This window comes from Bufo gargarizans, chromosome 3 (genome assembly GCF_014858855.1).
Source record: "Bufo gargarizans isolate SCDJY-AF-19 chromosome 3, ASM1485885v1, whole genome shotgun sequence".
NCBI classification, from domain to species: domain Eukaryota; kingdom Metazoa; phylum Chordata; class Amphibia; order Anura; family Bufonidae; genus Bufo; species Bufo gargarizans.
This window is the reverse complement of record NC_058082.1, coordinates 600,627,718-600,652,511: the sequence shown is the minus strand read 5'-3', so window position 1 is coordinate 600,652,511 and position 24,794 is coordinate 600,627,718. Positions and strand designations below refer to the sequence as shown.

The following is a 24,794-nucleotide window of genomic DNA, read 5'->3' as shown; positions in this document are numbered from 1 at the left end:
TTCCCTTTAACCACAAAGTTTTTGAACGTATCGACTTTGGATCTATGATTCGGAGCTCGATTTGCTCAAGCCTACCAAGCACAAGTCCTCTTCAAATAGCTGTCCGTCTCCGTTCTGTCTCTTCCCATTGTGCTCCAGTTATTTATTTATTCTGTCCCTTTTTCTGGGAGAAATATGGAAATCTCTGCTTCTGTCTCTGAGCCAAGAAGGCCAAGCTGTTTATTTCCTCTCCTTACGAGCACAATGCCCTTGAGATCACATCAATTCCCTTTCATTGCTTCAGTTTGTCTTAGATATAAATGTAAAGACGTCTCATCCCGAGGACACAGAGAAGCTTCGAGTATTCAGACCTAAAGGGAGTGCACGCTTTAAAGGGACCTGTCACTAGTTTTATCCCATAAACCAGGGGTGATATGTTTAGAAAGATGCCCGTGTATGGGGTGTGTTCATTGGTGGGTCCTTTGCCAGCATGCTGTGCTGTTTTGTCCGGGGGCATGGTCCCCACTGCTGTCAGTCATCTTCAGGATCTGCCCTTAGGATGCAGCAGAACAGTGGAAATGATTAGTGGAGGTGTGGAGGCATTGTGGACGAGTCCTTGCAGTATAACCTATAACAAGAACATTTACTTCTCACACATCTTAGCATAAATCAATAGTCCCTGTGAATAAAAGAAGCTTCGTAATATCTGACCAGAAAAAATGCCTTGTTCTGCAGTTATTGGCTGTTTTCTCACCCTCCTTTCCTGGGCAGCTATTAAATATGTTGACAAATATCGGGAAGAAGCATTCGTAGAAACACGTATTCCTGATAATTGCCCCTTGCAGTCGTGCTGCATTTCAGTTGAGAGATGAGCAAATCCTCGATGGTGGCAGATTGCCTCTGATTTTTAGCAGCATGCTGCCGATAATCATTAGAACTGAACGTGGAAGGATCACCTGCGGTAGCGATCGTTCCTCCCCCATATACTTTGCATCAGCCTATGTAATAAGCCGATACAAACCAGCACTGCTCGTCCTGTCTGAAGATTGGGGAGTGTAATGCATTCCTACTGTTGTGATAATTCTGTGTGTTGTGAGGCCAAGACGTGCTGCCTGTTCACTGAGGGATCGTGTTACATTATCCCATAGAAGTCTGTGGAAAGGGTTGGGGGAGGACGAGTGAGCAGCAGGTTTTATATCTGACCCCAATTGCATTATTCACATCAGTACTGCTCAGTAATTGTATATGAGGTCATCAGTTAAAAAAATTCGGAGCTGAACCCGGACATACCCATATTTTCACCCAGGCAACCCCCCTGATGTTAGCATCAGAGTATCTCATGCTCCGATGCTCTCCTTTTGCCCTGCAGTGTGTTCGGTGACGTCACCGGCTCTGATGGGCGTGCTTTAGCGCTGCCCTAGCAGTTTTACTGGCTAGGGCAGCGCTAAAGCCCGCCCATCAGTGCCAGTGACGTCACCCGGCTTCCTGGCAGCCCCATGGAGAGCCCGGTTAGTCACCGGAACTCCTTTGCCTTGTGTGATTTAGCGCAGGGCAAAGGAGAGCATTGGAGCATGAACTGCTCCGATGCTCATGTCAGGGGGGCTGCCTGGGTGAAAATGGGGATATGTTCGGGTTCAGCTCTGAACCCAGACAACCCCTTTAAGGGCTGGAATGCATTTAACATAAAAAAAAATAATCCAATCGCATGTTCACCGGGCGCTCTGTTCCAGTGCTGGGCGTCCTGTCAATGCTTCTTTTGGTTCCCTGTGGACTGCAAGTGTAATGTCCTGTCTCTCGTCATGTGTATCAGGGCTGCTATTCACTGCCCTCAGCCATGATGTGACCAGTGAATAACCATATATTAGCAGAACACTGGCCGAACATGCCTATTTTGGCAGGATCAGCCGGCCATCTAATGTATATGGGCCTCCCGACTCTCCCCCATCGATTTCAACCTGCATAGTCCTTATTCTCGGAGGACATACGTCACTGCTGGCGGTGTCTGGCAACAGTTTATTCCTTTCTCCATTTTGAGAACACATGCACGAGGATTAGCTGTCTGGCCGACAGATAACTTGGTTATATGGCCACCTTTCTGATCTGTTATCCAGTTTCCTCCCTCTAGTCGTTGAGGATCACGTGTGCATTACAGCCCTGTTGACTTTATATTTGGGAATCAGAAAATACCTGGGTCAAATATGAAGAGACTGAGCTTCATATTACTGTTCAGTGAAGGGCCCACCCTGAAGACCCCTAGACGTCTACAATCCGTATAGTTATGTTCTAGCTTCTGACATTCTGTTCTTGATGTGTATCGTATCCTTCACTTTCCAGATCTTATAACCTGTTTGGAGAAGGCAAGCCGGTTTTCTGAACCTGAATACAGGTAGTGTGTTAAGTATCCATTAACATAATGATTACGCTTATTGTGGAGATGTGCAAAATCGCTGTCCTCCAGGAGAAAGAAGACTGCCTCTTGTAGGGATAGGACTAGAGACCCTTTTCTTCACTCTTTTTTGCATACTTTTTTCCCGGGGGGCATTACACCTAAGACTGTCTAGTAGCTGGATCTCTGCGGGGAGAATCTGTATCTATCATAAAGACATACCGTAGATATAATGTTAGATTCTAATAAAACACCTTATCTTAAAGGGGTTCTCCAGGAATTAAGAAAATAAAATTACAAAAAATACTGCTTTATTATAAATATATTCCCAAATACATTTCATTAGCTATAATGGTTCATTTTGTCTAGGGAGCAATTATTAGGAGCAATAAAATGGCCGCCGTCCTATTAGTACAGACAAAACCTGTCCTAATCACACAGGGGGACACGTTAATTCACAACACTGAGGTAAAGCGCTCTGCTCTGCTGGTCAGGGATTATAATCCTGAATACAGTTTAAGATGATCTTCAGCTGAATCTCTGTTCAGGATCATAATTAGGGATGAGCGAATCGACTTTGGATGAAACATCCGAAGTCGATTCGCCCAAAAATTTGTTAGAATACTGTACGGAGCGAGCGCTCAGTACAGTATTAGAATGTATTGGCTCCTATGAGCCAAAGTTATTACTTTGAGAAGTCTCCCGGGACTTCGGGTAATAACTTCAGGAATTAATTTGTAATGTAAGAAACCTTTTACCGAACTCGGTAATGATTGCTCCCCAGACAAAACGAACAATTCTAACTAATGAAATGTATTTGGGAATATATTCATCATAAAGCAATATTTAAAGGGGTTCTGAACTTTCAATTAACTGATGATCTATCCTCTGGATAGATCATCAGCTTCTGATCGGCGGGGGTCCGACACCCGGGACCCCCGCCGATCAGCTGTTTGAGAAGGCAGCGGCGCTCCAGCAGCGCTGCGGCCTTCTCACTGTTTACCGCCTGGCCGCCCGCCCACTGACGTCACGACTTGTATCAACTAGAGTGGGCGCGGCTAGCTGCCTTCTCAAACAGCTGATCGGCGGGGGTCCCGGGTGTCGGACCCCCGCCGATCAGAAGCTGATGATCTATCCAGAGGATAGATCATCAGTTAATTGAAAGTGCAGAACCCCTTTAAGTATTTTCCTTTTCTTAATTCCCAGAGAACCCTTTTAAACTATTAGTGGGTAGCTGTTCTCTCGGGATAAGTTTTGCTTGCTGTCACCATAAGTAATACTATCTAGGCTGTGCAACAAAGTACCTTTTTTTTTTTTTTTTTCATAAATCTTGCAGAAAGTACTGTCCGGCCGGTTGTCTGACACCTTTTGGAGAAATCTCAGGAACTATCCCAGTTGGTTACAGAGATGTATGTATATATATTTTTTTTCGCTCTTGATTGTACAACTTTCTGTAGGAACCTATAGGTTCCTTTCCCTATGTACCATGTACACCTGTATTTCCCTCTGATGAAATGGCTGTAATACCATTTTTAATTCATTCTTTAAATGAGTTTTCCAGGAATACATTATTGATGGCCTGTCCTCTTGGATAGTTCATCAATATCTGATGGTGGAGGTGCAACTTCCAGCACCAGTGATCGCGGCGGCCTCCTCACAGCATAGCTAACTCAGCGATCTACATGGCTGGGTTACATGGGACTGAGCTGCCATGTGACCGATGAATGTGATGTCACTGGCCTAGGAAGAGGCCATGTGACCGATGAATGTGACGTCACTGGCCTAGGAAGAGGCCACAGCACTCACCGGAGCCTCTTAAAACAGCGGGGGTGCCGGAAATCAGACCCCCTCTGGTCCAAGTTTGACTTGTCCTGAAGATGAGCACTATGATTGCTAAAGGCCCCACCTTGGGACTTCCCACCGGCCTGAGAACGAAGGGCCTGCAGAACTGGTTTAGTTTGGTGTCCCCTGTTTTTCCCTACAGAGTGGCGTCCAACCACCTGCTGTGCAGGAAGCTACAGCGCGATCTCATTTAAACCAATGGAGATGGCACATTCAACTATCCAGCTGTGCAAGGAAAATTTTGAGGACGCAGCACCTTCATTCTTCCCAGTGGTGGGACCTCTACAGATCATAAAATAATGGCTTCTCCCAGTGATACACCATGACTTTGCAAGATGGGAATAGCTTTCCCTAAGTTGTGTAGTCGTTATAAAGTTTAGTTTACCTTGAAGAAACTTTACTTGAGAACTTGGTAATCAAAGCAATTGCTCTCTAGGTTGGGAGCTGTCAAGTCTTATAAGCTTTTTCCCAGTGCATCAGATGTATGTGTCTAGGAATGCCGGGCGGCCAGGGCCTCCACACACGCAGGCACTTTACACTCATTAAACTGATGGAATTACTGATGGCCTTTATTGTGTTATCCCGAAAAATTTCACAGTTGAAAAGTTCAGAGTTCATGACCATTGTGCATGTGATATTACAGTAAATGCTTTGTATATGATATGCCATGTGTGTCATCACAGTGCTGCGCCCAATGCATAGCACAAACCCATAGTTACTGTATGTAAAAGATCCCGTCCACCTCCATAACGACTATCATCTCTGAGACTGCACCTTCTGGCTTTGTACGGTGGAGACTAAGTATAATGGTGATGAGCTGTCCTAGTCTAGGGGCTTTATGCACATGGCTAGGGACATCTTCGGGACCCTACTGTACCTCTATTTGCCTCCTGTTTAATATGGCTGGCGTCACTTGTCTGCAGTTTGTTGGACAGTAATATCCTGTGCCTCATTGATCCCAATTATTTTATTTTTTTGTCATTTTATTTTTTGTTACTATTATTTCTTATGCATTCACATATTTTTAGTAATTTGATCACAGCACACACTATGAATATACCTGTAGCCAGTATAGCCAACCAATGATCCTCTGTGCTGCTGTGGTGGTATGCAGTATGTGATAGCATGTCTTGGTGATGCTGGTTGCACGGCTTCTCCTGGTAGTAGTGTGACAGTATAATATGAAGAGTGGTTATTCCATCTGCTCATGTGTATTGAAGATATGTTATTTTTCAGTCATCGTTGCTGTGCATGGCGGGGATACATGCAGGGGTGGTGTCTAACGCACTCGGAGGACCAATAAGCGTTGTGATCAGTAACGGCATTGCGTATTATGACACTGCTCAGGCAAACAATGTTACATCTACGACGTGAGTATTAGTAGTAGTCCTCTGTTCCCTTTATTCTCGGTCATTGGCAAACTGTGCATGTAAAATGATTGGACACAGAATTGCTGTAAAACTGGATGCCGGTCCTGTCACTGACCTGCAGGATCCTTGCTGCGGACAAAGAGCAGAAGTTTTGCAGATTCTGTATGATCAGAGTGTTTTAACTATTGGAAAGTCTTAGAAAAATTATGCAGTTTCAAAAGTACCAAATAAAATGTTTGGAGGGATTTTTCTGGGACCTAATAATATTAAAGGCCTGTTATTTTATATATTTTTTCTTCTTAAAGGGGCTCTTTGTCATCTACACTCTTCACATTCAAGACTAGTGGTATGTATATTATTCATTGCTATAATAAAGTAATGGTAATACTCAGACTCCTTTTCAGTTGACTGCTTTGAAAGATTACAAGGAATGTGTCATCAGAAAATGACCAGTTGTTTAAAATCACAATTTTTTGTTCAATTTACTTTTTTTATATATATTTTTTTTTTCCTTAAGTAATTTTTAAAATTATGCAGTTTTCACACTGACTGCTAGGCATAAAATATGTTGGGACTTCCTGTTCTGTACACGTAACTTTTCAGCAGTCATCTCATTATCACAGACAGAATTACAATGACAGATAGCACCTCTATAATGATGACACAGGATCCACCAGTCACAAAAGGTAATATCTGAGCTTATCCGCTCCCTTCTGACTCTCCCATAGAAGTTAACAAAGTCATTGTCTTTGGCCCATCTGGCTGCTGTCAAATGGTAGGAAGTTTTGACTTATTTTTGGTCTAGTGGTCAGCGTGAAAACTGCATGTTGGATTCATGTTTTTACAATTATTTTTATTTATTTTTTAAATATAGATGGTGACATAGAGAATAAATTTTAAAAAAATCACTAGTCTAAAAAGATTTAGGTCATTTTCTGATGATACATTCCGATTAAAGGGGTTATACCATGACTAACGTAAAAAATATAAACATCAGAGAGATCAATAGAAAATTACTACCTCTTTCTAACAAAGCTAGAACCAGCCCTGTACCGCACATGGATCCAGAGATCTCCCCATTCATTGCTCTGCTAGATTTATATCAAGCTGACAGCTCAAGGGGAGGGTCTTTTCTGCTAGAGCTAAGGGGGCGTGTCCATGCTCTACCTATCACAGCTCAGGAGGCAGTTGAAGGATGAAACTGAGCATGTGCGGCCTTCTCAGTGAGCAGATCAAAGAAATAGAAGGTGGCGCTATACAGATACATTTCTTTTGAATAACTTGGTGGCTATGCTAAATTTTAATATTGTTACATGCAATTACAAAAAAATTCAGATCCAGGTGCTGATTTGAAAACTAGAATATTTTTTCACGGGTACAAACCCTCTTACAAAGGCCACGATGCTGTGCCGTATCCATGGTACAGTGAATCCCAGTGGGTCCCAGAGGACACATTGACTTTTATAATGGGGTCCTGTGGGTTCCATCTTGGATTCTGGTGGTGTGACAGCAAGAGAAGCACCGTATACATCGCTATTTTTTCCATCAAATCTGACAAAATTACCAAATGAGGTTCCAACGCATATGTAAGCAGATCCTAAGACACAGATTTCATTTATAAGCACAACTTGGGTGCTAGACTTTCTCCAGATTTCTGTAAATTTGCACTAGATGTGTCTCGCTTCCCGCTCCGATTTTGAAGTATAGGTTGTAATTTGTGGAGGTTACATTGATATCTGCCCATATTGGGTCACCACACTATGCAGTACTAGCCTCAATAGAGATGTGGAAATTCACATAAAATGTACATTTAAAAAAAATATATATATATGTGATCGTGATTTTTCTATAGGCTGCTATGGATTTTTGGGAATGGAAAACGGGGCTATTCCTGATTCTCAAATAACCGCCTCAGTCGGTTCTGGAATGGACAGACCTTGCAGGGCAGATTAATATATGGAAGCCTGAGAGGGCCAGACTGAAAAAACAGGGGCCCGCCTGGGCTGCATCACCCAGCGATGAGCACCAGTGGCTGCAGATCGATCTGAACAAGCTGACAAAAGTCACAGGTCTGTACAAACCTTCATACTTTTCCTGGCATTGTGGTGGAGATTTCCATATTCATAGCCTTACAAGTTTCAATACAGCGGCACGACTGTTGCATAAGGTAGCAGTGCTCTTAAGGGGTCTCAACTAAAAATCATACTGCGCATTGTAAACCACAGAGGGGTGTAAGACTGACACCCTTGTAAAATAAAATTACTTACCCCTGACCTGCACAAATCCTTCTCCAGGTCAAGGAGCCAGCTCGGAAACCCCAGATATACCTGAGTAGTACCAGTCCCTGCCGTGACCATATACCAGTTGTTCTAACATATACAAACTACTCTTAATGACACCCCCACCACTCAAAACAAAACGCACAATTCCATAATGTCCAAATGCCACCCCAGTGGCGTTAAAGAGGACCTGTCTGCTCTCCTGACAGTAAATAATTCTTCTTCTACTAACAGTTCTGGAGCATCTTTTCTTGCACCTGTCTTGTGCCATTCCTCTGTTATTCCAATTAAAAATATCAAAATAAACTGACAACTAGATATTACCAGTTGGTGGGTGTCCCTATGCACTCTGAAACTAAGGTTTACACACGAAATGCCTCTTTAGTCAAATATTGCCTCCAATAGTTGTCACCAAATAGAAAAAACGTCAACAAGTTAAAAACAAAAAGTGCTTCTGTATCAGTCTGAATCACTGCAACCCTTGGTGGCATCTAGGAGACTACGTGCGAGATGCCTAATAGAGATGCTACATCCGAAGCCGCTTCGCTAAAAATGTGTTATAATACTGTACAGAGATTAGTGTCCATACAGTATTAGAATGTACGGGCTCTGATGAGCCAAAGTAAGTTATTCACAAAGTCGCGTTTGACTTCGTTGAATAACTTTGGTAATTTATTACAGTGAAAAACCACTTCAAAACTTGAACCCGAGCTTTGGCTTCTGTTCCGAGTGGTACCTTGGACCCGAAGTCTCACAAGACTTCATGAATGACTTACTTCGGCTCATCGGAGCCCATACATTCTAATACTGTACAGAGATGAATCTCTGAACAGTATTATAACGAATTTTTTAGCGAAGCAACTTCGGATGTAGCATCTAAAGTCGCTTTGCTCATCTCATGTCTATCAGGGGCTGTTCTCGCTAACGGAGATTGATGGTAGATAAAGAGAACTTCCAGGCAGGTTATTTCACCTTTTAAAGGGGTTGTTCCATTTCAGACAATGGGGCCTAGTGCTAGGATATGCCCCCATTGTCTTGTAGGTGTGGGTCCCACCGCTGGGACCCACACCTATATCGGGGGCGGAGCCTCGATAGTGATAGAGGGTGCATGCGCAGCCGCCCTCCATTCTTTTTTTTTTTATGGGGCCGCTGAAAATACCCGCGCGCTGGGTCGGTTATTTCCGTCAAGCCTATAGAAGTGAATGGGAACGGTGGCCGGTCATGTGCAGTGTGCTCCCATTCACTTCCATGGGGAGAGCGCTTGGTGGTGGCCGGACCAGAGTCCTCCAGCCACCACTTTGTGGGGCTCCATTCCAAATATAGGTGTGGGTCCCAGCACCTATAAGACCAATTTGGGCATATCCTAGTGATATGCCCCCATTGTCTGTGATGAGACAACCCCTTTAAGTGCTCAGGAGGAGGGTGCAATGTCGGCAGGAGAGGCAGGCGACGAGACAAAGCTGGAAGATTAATAATGGTATATTGCAAATTGTAAAATAATTTTAAACTCTGCAAAATAGAATTCTTACCTATGAAATCCTTCCCTCTGATAGGTATCCTAACCACTGGATCCACAATGTCCACCCACAATTACTATGTTACAGCATATAAAATGGAGTACAGTGAAGATGGTGCAAAGTGGACAATGTACAGAGAGCCCAACGTGGACAGAGACAAGGTAAAGTTAGCCATGTCTTAAGAGGTTCATGAAAGAAATGCACTATATAAAATCATCATTGTCAGGATTGTAGATGTAATAGACTGGTTGACCCCAGACCGGTAAATGCCAGTGATCGTATTACTCGTAATGGACAATTACTCCATTATGAACCCCTTGGTGCCATCTGCTGCACATGTAGCAGGCTCTGTTGGAGTGTGGTGGGGAGCACAGAGTTTAAAGGCTACGGGGCCATTTTCTTATGATTGCATTTTACTCATTTGGAGCTAAAAACTATTTTTTTCAATTGGTCTTTATAAAAAAAATGCATCCGTTTCTGAGTTACAAGGGTTAAAAATCAGTCTATTTGCAAGCAGTCGCAGTCTGTTTTCTTTGAATCCCATCATGTGTAGCTCTCATCTCTGATCTCCTGACCTCATAACGGCTCAGTTCTTATCAAACTGATAAAACTATGGCTTAAATAAGTGTTTTGAGATCAGAGCTACACATGAGCCATCAGATGACTGGATTGAAAGAAAACAAACTGACAGCTCACAGGCAGACTTAATTTTCTCCCTTGTATCTGAGAAACGACTAAACATTTTTAATAAAGACCAGTTGGATTTTTATTTTTTTGCCCAAAATGAGTAGAATCCCCTTGTAAAAAAAATTCTCAGGTGTCCATAGCCTTTAATAAATTTGAAGATATTTATGCTTTGTAAAGTCTTGTTCTACTAGTGAAATTATTTGGGATAATGCCACTGGAGGTGTTTCAAACCCTAATTCATTTCTACATCTTGGACATAATCCATAAGCCTAAAGGCCATTCTGGATGTAGATTTTGACATGCGTTAGGCTCTATGTAATACATAGATCAGTCTACCCAATAACCTAATCGCCTGACCAAAATTTCCATTGATTATCTTGCCCCATATTCCACATTGCAGGTATTTCAAGCAAACTCTGACTACTTCCAAGAAGTCCGAAACAACTTAATTCCTCCCATAGTGGCAAGGTTTGTGAAGATCAGACCCACAAGCTGGAACCAGAAGATTGCCATGAAAGTGGAGCTGCTTGGGTGCCAGTTCATACCTGGTAAGAGACCGTTTCTCTGTGTATGATGAGCGGGGTCTGTCTAGTTCAGGCATCCTCAAACTGCGGCCCTCCAGCTGTTGTAAAACTACAACTCCCACAATGCCCTGCTGTAGGCTGATACCTGTAGGCTGTTCGGGTATACTGGGAGTTGTAGTTTTGCCACAGCTGGTGGGCCGCAGTTTGAGGATGCCTGGTCTAGTTCTTGAAATATATTGCATTCTCCTTCTTGGTAAAGGGTTCTCTGCCCTTGTAAATACAAGCCGACCAAGAGGGTCGTAATAGGGTCTGGCCCCTGTAACCCCAGGGTTGGCTTTCATTGCCAGTGGAATCCGTTATTTAGGCCGGGTTCTCATCACTGTTTTGTTTTCCGTTATTCCGATCCGTCAGAAGAACCATGGATGCCAAATGAGCACAACGGATAAAACATCTAAAACTATAATGTTTCAGGTTCTGTACTGTGTATACATCTACAGGACAACAGATTTTAATTTCTATGTATGTTGGTTTTTTTTTGCCTTTTTATAAGCGTCCATTCCAAAACTAACAGCTCCTCCAGCATTTGTGCCGCGTGCCAAACACAACCCGCTCCCAGTGGACAAGACAACCCCTCCTCCTGAGATCAAGAACACGACGGTGACGCCAGATATTACCAAAGGTAACACTCTTACATGGAACGCATCGTGCAGGCTTGACGGTGTCTGAGTGTTTGGCTCTTCAGCATTCAGTGCAGAGAGGCTGTGTTCAGCTTGTAGCGTGACGCACCTAAAAACCATTGAAGGGTTTGGATAGTTTGCTGCCTGCCTCCGGCTCAGGAATGTCAGGGCTGACATCAGAGCGCTGTGAACTCTGCTGAACGGACTGACTCATCCTCAGCAGGCCTATGGATCCTCCTTAACTGTGTCATTCCCTGCAGGGCTTGGGTTGTACCTTTTTGGATTTTGGGATTTTCCACTCCTTACCTTATGCACATGTCTTACAGACCCGTATATTTAGAAGCACATTCTCAGTATTCCTGCTTATGGACTCATTTTAATGCATTGAAATAGGGGTTATCCTTTGTAATATAAAGTGCTCACTGTAGAGGGGAATCATGACTACGACCCCGCTATCATCCTCGTCTTTATGGCACGTCAGAAGATTAATTTGCATGGAACTCTCCTCTTAATGGTTTTGCAGATGGTATGTCCATGCAGTATTGCCCATATGTATGTTAGGCTTAAAAGATTTTGTCCAGGCCTGATCTATGCTTGGGTTAGGTCATCAATATCAGATGGGCAGAGACCTGACTCCCGACACCCCTGCCGATCAGGTGTTTTTACTAGCTGCAGCACTGGAACACCACAGCACCATGCACTGCATAGTGGCCGTGTCTGGTTACTGCAACTCTGCAACCATAATGGTATGCTGGGTTATGCAATCATTTTATTATTTGTGGAGGACCCACCGCCAGTCACTGTGCAGGGATCTGACGCAAAAACCCATTCAATTGAAAGTTTCCTGCAAAGACTGGTGGCCCGGTGGGACTGCATAGAAAGAAACGTAGCACTAAACCAGCACTGTGGCCCCTTTATTCTCAGGATGGGTGGGGTCCTAGAGATTGCACCCCTACAGATCAAATCTCTTAGTGATACTGAAGCATGAAACATAAATACCTGTATTTTTGGACTATAAGACGCCTCCACTCAGGTTTAGACAACAGGAAATTCCCTGGTAATTTAATGAAATGGACTGGTCAATGTCGCTAACTCTTAATGGTCTAGGATAGAGAGAGTTAACAGTTTATGGTCAGCTCCCGTTAATCCTAGTGTGTCATCTTTTTTGACCATTGAAACATACAGCAATGGCGCATGTGGTGACATGATAGGAGTATCAGCAGCGCAAGTTGCAGTGTACAATACGGTACCTACTGTGAAGTCATCATCCTATTGGTCTGACTCCTCCCACTGGTGACATCATCAAAAGTCCTTTAGCTACACTAAGTCAAGAGCTTTCGTGTATTTCCCTGCTGCCAGGGGACCTTCAGCGTGAGGAGGGAGGTGTTTCTCACAGTCCTCTCCATGAGCTAAATCAGGGATGCTCAACCTGCAGCCCTCCAGCTGTTTTAAAACTACAGCTCCCACAATTCCCTTCTATAGGATGATATCTGTAGGCTGTCAGGGAATAATGGGAGTTGTAGTTTTGAAACAGCTGGAGGGCCGCAGGTTGAGCATGCCTGAGCTAAATGATCTTTCTCTCCTCTCCTGTCTACACTGATCACATGGATTGTGTCGGGCAAGGAAAGAGAGCAGTCAGCAGCTGTCTCATCGATCCATCAGAGCACCGTGTGTATGAGTGTTCTGCTGGATCATTAAAGAAGCAGTCTGGCATTGCTGGAGCACCCTCACGGCAGACTGTAAGATGCAGGGATTTTTCCTGGGAAATAGGTGCGTCTTATAGTCCACAAATACTGTATACAACTGATACAGATTCATATTATATTAAAACGCTTATCCGAAATGTAAACGGCAGTACAATGTGAATTGACTTGAGCTCTATTCACACTATAATCATAGCCTGTTGATTTATAATGGGATCCTTTAGGTTATGACACATTTCCAAAGTTTTGATGGAAAGACCAATGCCACAGGTTATACCACATTATACCTTCTGCTCAATACAATACTTATTTGTAATATGTCAGGAAAAGGCACAATTATGCCCCACAAGTGGCTGTACCAAGTGCCATTACGTCATCATTATTTTTTGCGGACCGCAAAATACAGGTGGTCGTGTGCACACCATCGGATTTACACACCATCTTACTGAGGTCATGGAAAATGCCAACCTGGACGTAGAAGTTAGGCTACATTCACACGTCAGTATTTTTCTATAATCCGAATTTCGGTCCGTTTTTTGCGGATCCGTTGTTCCTGAAAATGTTTCCGTATGTCATCCGTTTTTTGCGGATCCGCAAAAAAACGGAAACATGTATACATTTCAATAATCAAATAAAGTTGTTTGGATTTCTTTGAAAAAAAAATAAAATAAAAAAATTAAAAAAAAATTGCTATGTGTTTCCAGGAACGGATTCCGCAAAAAACGGAAGACATACGGAATGACATCCGAATGTCTTCCGTTTTTTGCGGAACCATTGACTTTGCATTGTACCAGGATCCGATTTTTCAGGAACATAATAGGACATGTTTTATATTTAAACGGACATGCGGAACGGAACAACGGAAACGGACAGCACACATTGTGCTGTCCGATTTTTTTCCAGGACCCATTGAAAATGAATGGGTCCTGATCTGGTCCTGATCTGTTCTGCAAAAAACGGAACAGATCAGGAAAGAAAAAACGGACGTGTGAATGGACCCTTAGACCTCGTTCACATCTCTGTTTTGGCACAGAGTAGCCTCCGAATCTCACGGATCCTGCCGTGCTGGATCCTCTACCTTCACCACCAGATCCCCCATTGACTGCAATGGGGTCTGGTGGTGAGCTGGCAGATTTTATTTTGTTTTTATTTTTTTCCATAAATGCCAGGTTTCAGCCAGACATAAATCGTTGCATGCTGGGATTTTTTTGTCCAGCCGACAGCTGCATTTGCGACAGATCTCTGAAACAGATGTGAACAAGGCCTTACAGATATTTTTTTTAGATATTACTACTAACAGGGATTCATTTCTTTTGCCTCCATGTTATCAGTCTGTTGCAGCTGATTTTTGCTGTGTGTGGTGTGAATTGATTGCTTTTGTTACACTGGTGACGGGGAAGATGTTACTCCTTCATCACCTACACAAGAATGTGGTCTGTGACCAGCGTGTAAGCCGCTCTGTTCTTCTTTTTAATGGATTGCAGATGTACCCCTGGCAGCCATCCTGGTCCCTGCGTTAGTCATGGTCTGCACCAGCATCATCGTGCTGCTTGTTTGCGCCTGGCACTGGAGAAACAGGTTGGTCCGATTTTGACTCGTTGTATTGTGTTATAAGCTTGTGTATTGGAGAGGAGGGATCACACTGCTTCCCTAGAGGAACAATTCCTATGGTCAACCTTCTATAATCCCAGATCAGGTATTCCACTATTAGTGTTCATCACAAACTGCCTGGTGCTTATTATAAGGATTAGATTACGTTTATTTCCTGCTATACAGTGATTTGTCGGCCTCTGTTCTCAGTGGGGCCCACAATCTATTCCCGTATCTCGCACACTAGAGGCAATTTCATAGGAAACACATTTTTCTAAATTTAAATACTGATGACCTTTCCTCCATTATGTGATTTTGGTGGGAGTACGACTCCCAGCACCTTTACCAATCACCTCTTTGTAGAGGCCTCTCCCTAGTGTACGAAACACAGCGCCGTACATTGTATAGTGGCTGTGCTTGGTATTGCAGCTGAATCCGATTCACTTGAATGGGACTGAGCTGCGCAAGCGCCATGGGACCGATGGACTTGACGTCACTGGCTGGGGAATAGGCCTCAGAATCCGTCACACAGCTGATCTGTGCTGCCGAGAGTCAGACCCCCACCGATCTGACATTGATCAATATATTGAGCCCTGGAAACCCCTTTTAAGGAAATCGGTCATCAACTTTATGCTGATCTCACTGAGGGCAGCATAGAATAGTGACAGAAATGCTGATTTCAGTGGTGTGTCACTCGGGCCTTGAATACAGTCAAATCTACCTGAGTAGAGTCCTGGTTATTCCTAATCTCCTGCACTCACCCATCTGCTGCTGATTGGCAGTTCTCTCCTAGAGAGAAAGGGAGAAAACTAGGTATTAGACGGTCAGTCATCAGCAGGTGGGCAGGAGAGCAGGACTTCATGAATAACCAGGACTCTTCTCAGGTGGCCGTGACTCTTTTCCAGGCCCAGTCTGCAATGATTGTGATGTTGGTTCTCGGCAACAACTTACTTTTAACTTATAAATGACAGATCACTGAAATCCACTCACCTGTCTCTACTTTATACTGCCGTTGGTATGGACAGCATAAAGTTGATGACCTGTTTCCTTTAAGGGTACTTTCACACTTGCGGCAGGATGTATCCGACAGGCTGTTCACCCTGTCGGATCCGTCCTTCCGCTATTTCGCAGTGCCGCCAGACCGCCGCTCCGTCCCCATTGACTTTAATGGGGGCGGAGCTCCGGCGCAGCACGGCAGTGTACCACGAAAGGCCGCCAGACTAAAAGTCCTGCATGTCCGACTTTTTAGTCCGGCGGCCTCTCACTGCGAACTGCTGTGCCGAAGCTCCACTCCCGTCCCCATTATAGTCAATGGGGACGGACCGGCGGCACGGCAAATAGCGGAAGGGCGGATCCGACAGGGTGAACACCCTGTCGGATCCGTCCTGCCGCAAGTGTGAAAGTACCCTAACATATGTGTGTGTGTTTGCGATATTGGAGGATACCAGAGAACTCGCGCAATTACAAGGAGAACATACAAATCTAGACTCCAATCCAGAATCCATGCGGTGCAAAGCTAGAACTCTAAAACTCTAACCACTGAGCTCTGATGCCCAACCTAGGAAATTGCAAGCAAGTGCAGATGCGATTTTTCACACACGGTTGCTAAGGAGACTATCGGGATGGGGACCCGATCTTTATTATTTTCCCTTATAACATGGTTATAAGGGAAAATAATAGCATTCTTAATACAGAATGCAAAGTAAATTAGGGGTTAAAAAATAATAAACAAATTTAACTCGCCTCATCCACTTGGTCGCGTAGCGGATCTCCTCTTCTTTCTTCAGGACCTGGATAAAGGCCCTTTGACATCACTGCGCTCATCACATGGTCCATCACCATGGTGATGATCGCAGTGACGTCATCAAAGGTCCTTTACCCAGGCCCTGAAGAAAAAAAGGAGATCCGCTACGCGACCAAATGGATGAGGCGAGTTAAATTTTATTTATTTTTTAACCCCTCAATGGGCATTTTACTAAGCATTCTGTATTCAGAATGCTATTATTTTCCCTTATAACCATGTTATAAGGGAAAATAATAAAATCTACACAACACCTAACCCAAACCTGAACTTCTGTGAAAAAGTCCAGGTTCGGGTCTGGGTACCAAACATGCAGATTTTTCTCACGCGCGTGCAAAAATCACTAAAACGCTTTGCACTTGCACGGAAAAATCGCGCATTTTTCCCGCGGAGCACCCGCATCCTATCGGACCCTCTCAAGCGACGCCCTTATAAAAGAGGCCTAAGTGTGATATTCTACTGCTGTGCGATTGGTATTTTTGGGTGTTTACTGAAAAGGTGACCTCCCACCTGCTCTGAGCAGAGGAACACTTAAAGGGGTTGTGTAAAATTAGGTAAAAACTTGGCTGCTTCATTAGTTGCAGCGCCTCTCGTGTCCATGAGGGTAAGCTGCCGTATGAGACAGAGCACCTGGACAAGAGTGGAGCTGTTCCTGGAAGAAAAGGTCTCCCTTTTACTAATGTGGACAACGTTTTTATGCGTTTCCGACCTAGGACATAAGTGAACATCCCAGTCAGGTGCTAGTTCCCATGTACATTCTTGATTTGCTGATCTCGCAAGTGCTGTGAGTGCACCCTCCAGGTCAGACGCAAGTGAAGCCACTACCTGGATGGGATCAGTTTGACACATATAGTTAAAAAACAGTGCCAAAACTGCCACATTTGGTCACCCTGCCACCCAAAAAAAAATGGGGAAAAAAAATGATCAGAATGTACAAATGAAAACGTCAAATCTTCCCACAAAAATAAGCCGTCGCACAGATCTGTTGATTGGTGAAAAAAAACACATAATATGGTGACACAAAAACAAATAATTATTTTTATATTAATGGGGTTTTCCAATTTTTTTTTTTTTTTTTTTTTTTCCCTGATGACCTACGCTTCCAATAGGTCATCACTGTCTGACTCGCCCCCGCCGTTCAGCTGTTTCATAAGGCAAACAGGGTCCCAGGTGTCAGACCCCCACAGATTACATACTGATAAACTATGTAGAGGACACGCCATCTTAGAAAACCCATAACTTTTTATTGTGCAGTATAGTAAAATATTGCCATAATCGTACTGACATAATGTTAACATGTCATTTATACCACACAGTGATCGCTGTAAAAATTGATTGCAAAATCTTTTTTTTTTTTAAATTGCGGTTTTTTGCATTTAGACCCCCCCCACCCCCAAAAAAAATAATAATAAATAATAAAAAATTACTCTTTAAACTTTATGTAAAATAAAAGTGTAATGTCTAGAAAAAACTAATTTTAATTAGTATCTGTTTATAATTGGTAAAAAAAAATTTGGGTTATGTATACCTGTTAATTAGAAGAGGGGCTATGGGGGAAGTGATGAGAAATTGGGGAGTTTGTCCTACATACAATACAGGATGGTAACCTGGAGTCTGTACTTATAGTCACAGTTAGACAGGTGAGAAACTCTGCTACTGACAAGCACTACACCAGCGACACCTGCTGGACAAAAGAAGCTATTGCATGGCAAACGGCACTAATGCCACGTATAAGGAATATACAGTGGCGACTCTAGGAACAATATATAGGGGGGGCACAAAGATACCACAGTCAAAAATGGGGGGGCACAAACAAAATAAGTATATATCAATAAGATTACAAAATACGAGAGAATTGCGATATGCAGGGATACAGTTATAATAAAGCAATTTACTTACAAAAGAAGCTATTCAGTCGTCTGCAGTGCCGTCCTCTGCTTGCTTCCACGGATTCTTTCCCCTTCTTTCTGTCTCTCGTCAGTGCACAGGCGCACTGTTATGGTGGATCTGTGGAAGACACACTGTTATGGGGGCATCTGTGGATGACACATTATGCCTCTCATTAGCCCTCATTATGCCTCTCATATCAGCCCCCATATCAGCCCTTATGCCTCATTAGCCCCCATATCAGCCCTTATGCCTCATTAGCCCCCATATCAGCCCTTATGCCTCATTAGCCCCCATATCAGCCCTTATGCCTCATTAGCCCCCATTATGCCTCTTATTAGCCCCATTATGCCTCTTATTAGCCCCATATGCCTCCTATTAGCCCCCATATGCCTCCTATTAGCCCCATATGCCTCCTATTAGCCCCATATGCCTCCTATTAGACCCCATATGCCTCCAATTAGCCCCCATATGCCTCCAATTAGCCCCCATATGCCTCCAATTAGCCCCCATATGCCTCCAATTAGCCCCCATATGCCTCCAATTAGCCCCCATATGCCTCCAATTAGCCCCCATATGCCTCCAATTAGCCCCCATATGCCTCCAATTAGCCCCCATATGCCTCCTATTAGCCCCATATGCCTCCTATTAGCCCCCATATGCCTCCTATTAGCCCCCATATGCCTCCAATTAGCCCCCATATGCCTCCAATTAGCCCCCATATGCCTCCAATTAGCCCCCATATGCCTCCTATTAGCCCCCATATGCCTCCTATTAGCCCCCATATGCCTCCTATTAGCCCCATATGCCTCCTATTAGCCCCCATATGCCTCCTATTAGCCCCCATATGCCTCCTATTAGCCCCCATATGCCTCCAATTAGCCCCCATATGCCTCCAATTAGCCCCATATGCCTCCAATTAGCCCCATATGCCTCCTATTAGCCCCCATATGCCTCCTATTAGCCCCCATATGCCTCCTATTAGCCCCATATGCCTCCAATTAGCCCCCATATGCCTCCAATTAGCCCCCATATGCCTCCAATTACCCCATATGCCTCCTATTAGCCCCATATGCCTCCTATTAGCCCCATATGCCTCCAATTAGCCCCATATGCCTCCAATTAGCCCCATATGCCTCCTATTAGCCCCCATATGCCTCCTATTAGCCCCCATATGCCTCCTATTAGCCCCATATGCCTCCTATTAGCCCCATATGCCTCCTATTAGCCCCCATATGCCTCCTATTAGCCCCCATATGCCTCCTATTAGCCCCATATGCCTCCAATTAACCCCCATATGCCTCCTATTAGCCCCCATATGCCTCCAATTAACCCCCATATGCCTCCTATTAGCCCCCATATGCCTCCTATTAGCCCCATATGCCTCCTATTAGCCCCATATGCCTCCTATTAGCCCCCATATGCCTCCTATTAGCCCCCATATGCCTCCTATTAGCCCCATATGCCTCCTATTAGCCCCCATATGCCTCCAATTAGCCCCATATGCCTCCTATTAGCCCCATATGCCTCCTATTAGCCCCCATATGCCTCCAATTAGCCCCATATGCCTCCTATTAGCCCCCATATGCCTCCAATTAGCCCCCATATGCCTCCTATTAGCCCCCATATGCCTCCTATTAGCCCCCATATGCCTCCTATTAGCCCCCATATGCCTCCTATTAGCCCCCATATGCCTCCTATTAGCCCCCATATGCCTCCTATTAGCCCCATTATGCCTCATATTAGCCCCCATATGCCTCATATTAGCCCCATATGCCTCATATTAGCCCCATATGCCTCCTATTAGCCCCATATGCCTCCTATTAGCCCCATATGCCTCCTATTAGCCCCAAATATGCCTCCAATTAGCCCCCAAATATGCCTCCAATTAGCCTCCAAATGCCCCCAAATATGCCTCCTATTAGCCCCCATATGCCTCCTATTAGCCCCATTATGCCTCATATTAGCCCCCATATGCCTCATATTAGCCCCCATATGCCTCATATTAGCCCCCATATGCCTCATATTAGCCCCATATGCCTCCTATTAGCCCCATATGCCTCCTATTAGCCCCATATGCCTCCTATTAGCCCCCAAATATGCCTCCAATTAGCCCCCAAATATGCCTCCAATTAGCCCCCAAATATGCCTCCAATTAGCCCCCATATGCCTCCAAATGCCCCCATATGCCTCCAATTAGCCCCCAAATATGCCTCCAATTAGCCCCCATATGCCTCCAAATGCCCCATATGCCTCCAATTAACCCCCATAATGCCCCCAGCAGCCACATTTTCTATAAAATAAAAACTAAAAACACTTACCTCTCCTGCTCCTGGACGGACGCCGCCTGCCATTTTCTCCTCAGTCGACTGTGCTCTAAACTGGCGCGCACAGCGTGCGGTCACAGAGCGACCTTACGCTGTGCGCAGCCCTGCACAGCCGACAGCCGAGGACCAGGAAGTGGTGAGTACAGAGCGTTTACCACTTCCTGGTCCTTCGGTACTAATGAGCGCTTCCATAATGGAAGCGCTCATTAGTATTCACTCTGGGGAATCAGCGGGGGGGCACCCGGGGGGGCAAGGGACAACATAGGGGGGGCAATTGCCCCCCCTCGCCCCCCTCTAGCGACGCCACTAGGAATATATATTGTATAGTAGTTGAGAAGCAGAATCGCCATGTCTTTTCTGAACTGTTCCCACCTGAGACTGACTGCTATATTTTATACAGTCTATGAAATATTAGTTTTTAACACTAAATAGTCTGCACTAAAGGCCACTAATAATTATTTTATTTTCCTCCCTGTTAGAAAGAAGAAAACAGAAGGTACTTATGACTTGCCATACTGGGACCGTGCAGGTAAAAGATCATGGAATAAATGTATAGAAATGGGTCCATAATGTCACATTATGCATTGTCCCCGCTCTGGATGCTGTCACTGGAGAGCCCTTATTGTAAATCCTGTCGAGGGAGCAATGATTCCATAAAGTTGGCTTCTTTTCCTGCAGGCTGGTGGAAAGGAATGAAGCAATTCCTACCCGCCAAATCAGCTGAACACGATGAGACCCCAGTGAGGTACAGCAGCTGTGAAGTCGGCCGCCTGAGACCACGGGACATGACCACCATGTCAGCAGGTAGTGTTCTCTGCTCGGTGGAGTATTACTTCCCCTATATGCTCAGCAGGTTTCCAAACATTCTATGGTATTTATATACAGATCAGTTAGAAAAGGAGCGTTTCTGCAGCTGGATCAAAAGTAGGCATTGGAATACTAGTCTGATTTTTCTGTTAAGCTGAATATGAGCTCCCAAATAGCCTTGGTCTGCAGCCAATTACTCCTGTTGTGGCATAGAGGCATGCATCATAGGATTACCCCGACCTCACCCTTCCCTATGGGAATAGAGGCGATTGACCTTGTGACCATTGCAGCAACAACAACAAAAATCCGATCCTTTCCTTTTTTTGCAATGATGGCAACATACCATGCAACCTTTTTTTTTTTTCTTCACCATAGGTGATAAATGAGCTCAATAATCCTGCAGTCTCACCTCTCAAGTGATAATATGTCACCACAGCCTTATGGATTCTGCAGAGAAAAAACACTATGTCATCTCTGTATAAGGGAGGGAAAAAGTTGGATTCCAGTCGTCGCAATGGATTTAAAGGTCTTGGCATCTGTGTTGGTTCTGTGTACATATGTGCCCACATTGCTAAGAAAAATGATGTTTTTATATATGCAAATGAGCCTCTAGGATAAATGGGGTTGTTGCCGTTACCCCTAGAGGCTCAGCTCTCTGCAGCTGCCGCACCCTCCGTACTTTGACAGGACCAGTCGTTATGACGTGTTCACTGTCAATCACAGTGCAGAGAGAGCAGAGCCTGTAGGTGTAATGACAACGCCCCCGTTGCTCCTAGAGGCTCATTTGCATATATTAAAACTTTATTTTTCTCAACAATACGGACACATATGAACATGGGACCAAGACAGATGTCTTCAGCTGACAAGTGCAAAAAAAAAAACGGATGACATCCGTTTTGCAGATCTATGCCTGTCCTTGTCTGCAAAACGGAGACTAGGACATGTTCTATTTTAATGCGAATAAATACGGAAACGGAATGCACATGGTCATTTCTGTTTTTTTTTTGTGGGCCCATTGAAGTGAATGGTGCCATATACGGACCTGTAAAAAAATGAACGTGTTCCGTGTGCGTGAGCCCTTAGCCAGTTTCTTAGGTACAATTCTGCCGACAGATGCCATTTAAAGGAAAAAAATTTTTTTATGTATGTTGTCATTACTTCCACAAAATGGTAAATGTTCTTCATAGGTAAAATGTTTTTTTTTTTTTTTACAGAATACGCCCAGCCCCTGGTTGGGGGAGCAGTTGGCACCTTACATCAGAGATCAACCTTTAAACCGGAGGAAGGTAAAGAAGGTGGGTATGCCGATCTGGATTCCTACAACTCCCCAGACAAGGACATTTACCATGCCTACGCCGAACCGCTGCCAACCAATGGACCGGAGTATGCAACGCCAATCATCATGGATATGTCGGCGCATCCTGCCGGAACCATGTGCCTGCCTTCAACGTCGACTTTTAAAGGGGCGGGAGGCCAGGCTCCTGTGCTAGTAGGGACTTACAACAAACTTGTGTCTAGGACAGACAGTTCATCGTCCACGCAGGTACTATATGATACGCCAAAAGTGACGCCGGGGACGTGTGCCGTGGAAGAGACTGTTTATCAGGTGCCACAGCCAAAAGCCAGCAAGGACGTCCCTCCTTAAATGTCGGCGCAGTAGCATGGACTCCTGTATGTATTCCTCTGAACAAAATGGCTTTATTTTCTCTGAGCACATCGTGTGTCCATCAATAAGTAGGTTGTAGTCGCAAATCATTTGAATCGAAGTAAAAACCACTGTTCACGAGCTTTATGCAGAAACACGAAACTACTTAACCAAAACACCTTTACCGATATGCAAGATCACTGGGTGGGTGCTGTGTACAGAAGACGGGAGCGACATGTGACGCCGGCCCCTTCTTCCCCAGATCACGGGTCGGGTCTCGTAAGTTGTTTCTGGTGCTGATCTCCACTTTGACAATTGTTATTTAATTTTGTTCTTTTTTTTTTTTTTTTTGTTATGCCGCGGGATCTGAAGTTCTGTGATTAACATGCCAATATTTATTTACTGCCTGTTTATCCTACTGAGCTCTGCCTTGGCCCGCAGTGGTGTCAGCCCTCCTGTGCGCCACGCCTGAAACTGAAACATGCTGTGATTTTTTTTTATTTTTTTTTTCCTCCTACGTTTTTGGCGTTTTAGTATGTTGTCAGTGACCACAGCTTCTTCTGCAGTGGCCGGTCAAACCATTTCAGTATATGAAGAGTGAAACCTCTAAGAACGTTCTTGGTGTTTCTGATGATGGCGTTTGCAGTAGGCCAGTATTAGTTCGTGTGCACACTTTATAATAGACGGATGCATATCTCTTCCACTACATATATATAGGAAATTTACGGAGTGGAGGTTCAGACTGTAATGTGAATGTCCATCCCTAAACACCGTGTTTTTTTTTGTTTTTTTTATCTTAATGGGTCTGAAATAATTGGTGTAGATTAATTTCTTGATGTATCTTTATAATGGTCAACACTCGTTTTTATTTTTTGTACTAATATAAACCTGGAAATCCCCTTCATAGGTATAGAGTTATTTGATGAAATTCTGACTTGCTGCGTCTAGGGGAAACTTACTTGAGCATTGGAGTTGTACATTGAACTGAAACAGTAGCTCCCTCTAGAGGTGGCTGCAAACAGTCAGAAATGTATCACATAAAATGGTTATGCCACCTCAGACATTGATAAAATATCAATAGGATGCATGTCAGATAGGTGCGGGTCCCACATCTGAGCCCGAACCTACCTCCAGAACGGGCACCGAAGTGAATGACATGGTGTGGAGTCCATTCACTTTTATGGGAGCTCTGAAAATAGCTGATCAAGTACGCAGTGTCTGAGGTGACACAACCCCTTTTAGAGGGGTTTTTCCTTAGTCAAGACTTATGACCTTTCCACCTAAGAAGTAATAAATGTCGGACCTCTAGGGGTCTCGGTGCTGAGGAGCCAGCAATCACAAGAATAGGGATCCTGTCTCCCCATTTGAGTGGAGAGTTGGTTGCGCATGCAGACTGTCGCTCCGTTTAAAGCCTGGGGAAAGTTGCCGAGCGCTATACTCTGCCATCTGCCTCTCCATTCAAATGAGGGATGTGAGGTTCGCGTCCTTGTGATTGGTCGGAATCCCAGCATATCCTGCTGGTACGTGTTTATTATGGAGCATCCTCTTTAAAGGGGTTGTCTCATCTGAGAGAATGGGGGCCATACCGCTAGGATATGCCCCTATTGTCTGATAGGTGCGGCTCCCACACCTATATCGAGAACGGAGCAGGCCAAAGTAGTGGCTGTAAGACTGTGGTCTGGCCACCACCAAGCGCTCTCCCCATAGTTGGGAATGGGAACGCACCACGCATGACCGGCCAACTCGGAAAATAGCTGAGCCAGCGTTCAACTA

The 24,794-nt window shown here is 44.4% G+C and overlaps 1 protein-coding gene across 1 annotated transcript in view; it reads left to right on the top strand.

The window, feature by feature from the left end:
* The window catches only part of DCBLD2 (discoidin, CUB and LCCL domain containing 2), a 67,005-nt gene extending 43,836 nt beyond the window's left edge, over positions 1-23,169 (top strand). The window contains 13 exon segments of the mRNA XM_044284484.1: positions 2,314-2,365; positions 3,702-3,774; positions 5,444-5,577; positions 5,883-5,923; positions 7,430-7,491; positions 7,493-7,646; positions 9,410-9,534; positions 10,461-10,608; positions 11,135-11,263; positions 14,449-14,542; positions 21,049-21,098; positions 21,248-21,373; positions 22,591-23,169. Coding sequence (XP_044140419.1) covers positions 2,314-2,365; positions 3,702-3,774; positions 5,444-5,577; positions 5,883-5,923; positions 7,430-7,491; positions 7,493-7,646; positions 9,410-9,534; positions 10,461-10,608; positions 11,135-11,263; positions 14,449-14,542; positions 21,049-21,098; positions 21,248-21,373; positions 22,591-23,021 — 1,619 coding nt within the window. The 3' untranslated portion in view covers positions 23,022-23,169.
* The last annotated feature ends 1,625 nt before the right edge of the window (positions 23,170-24,794 follow it).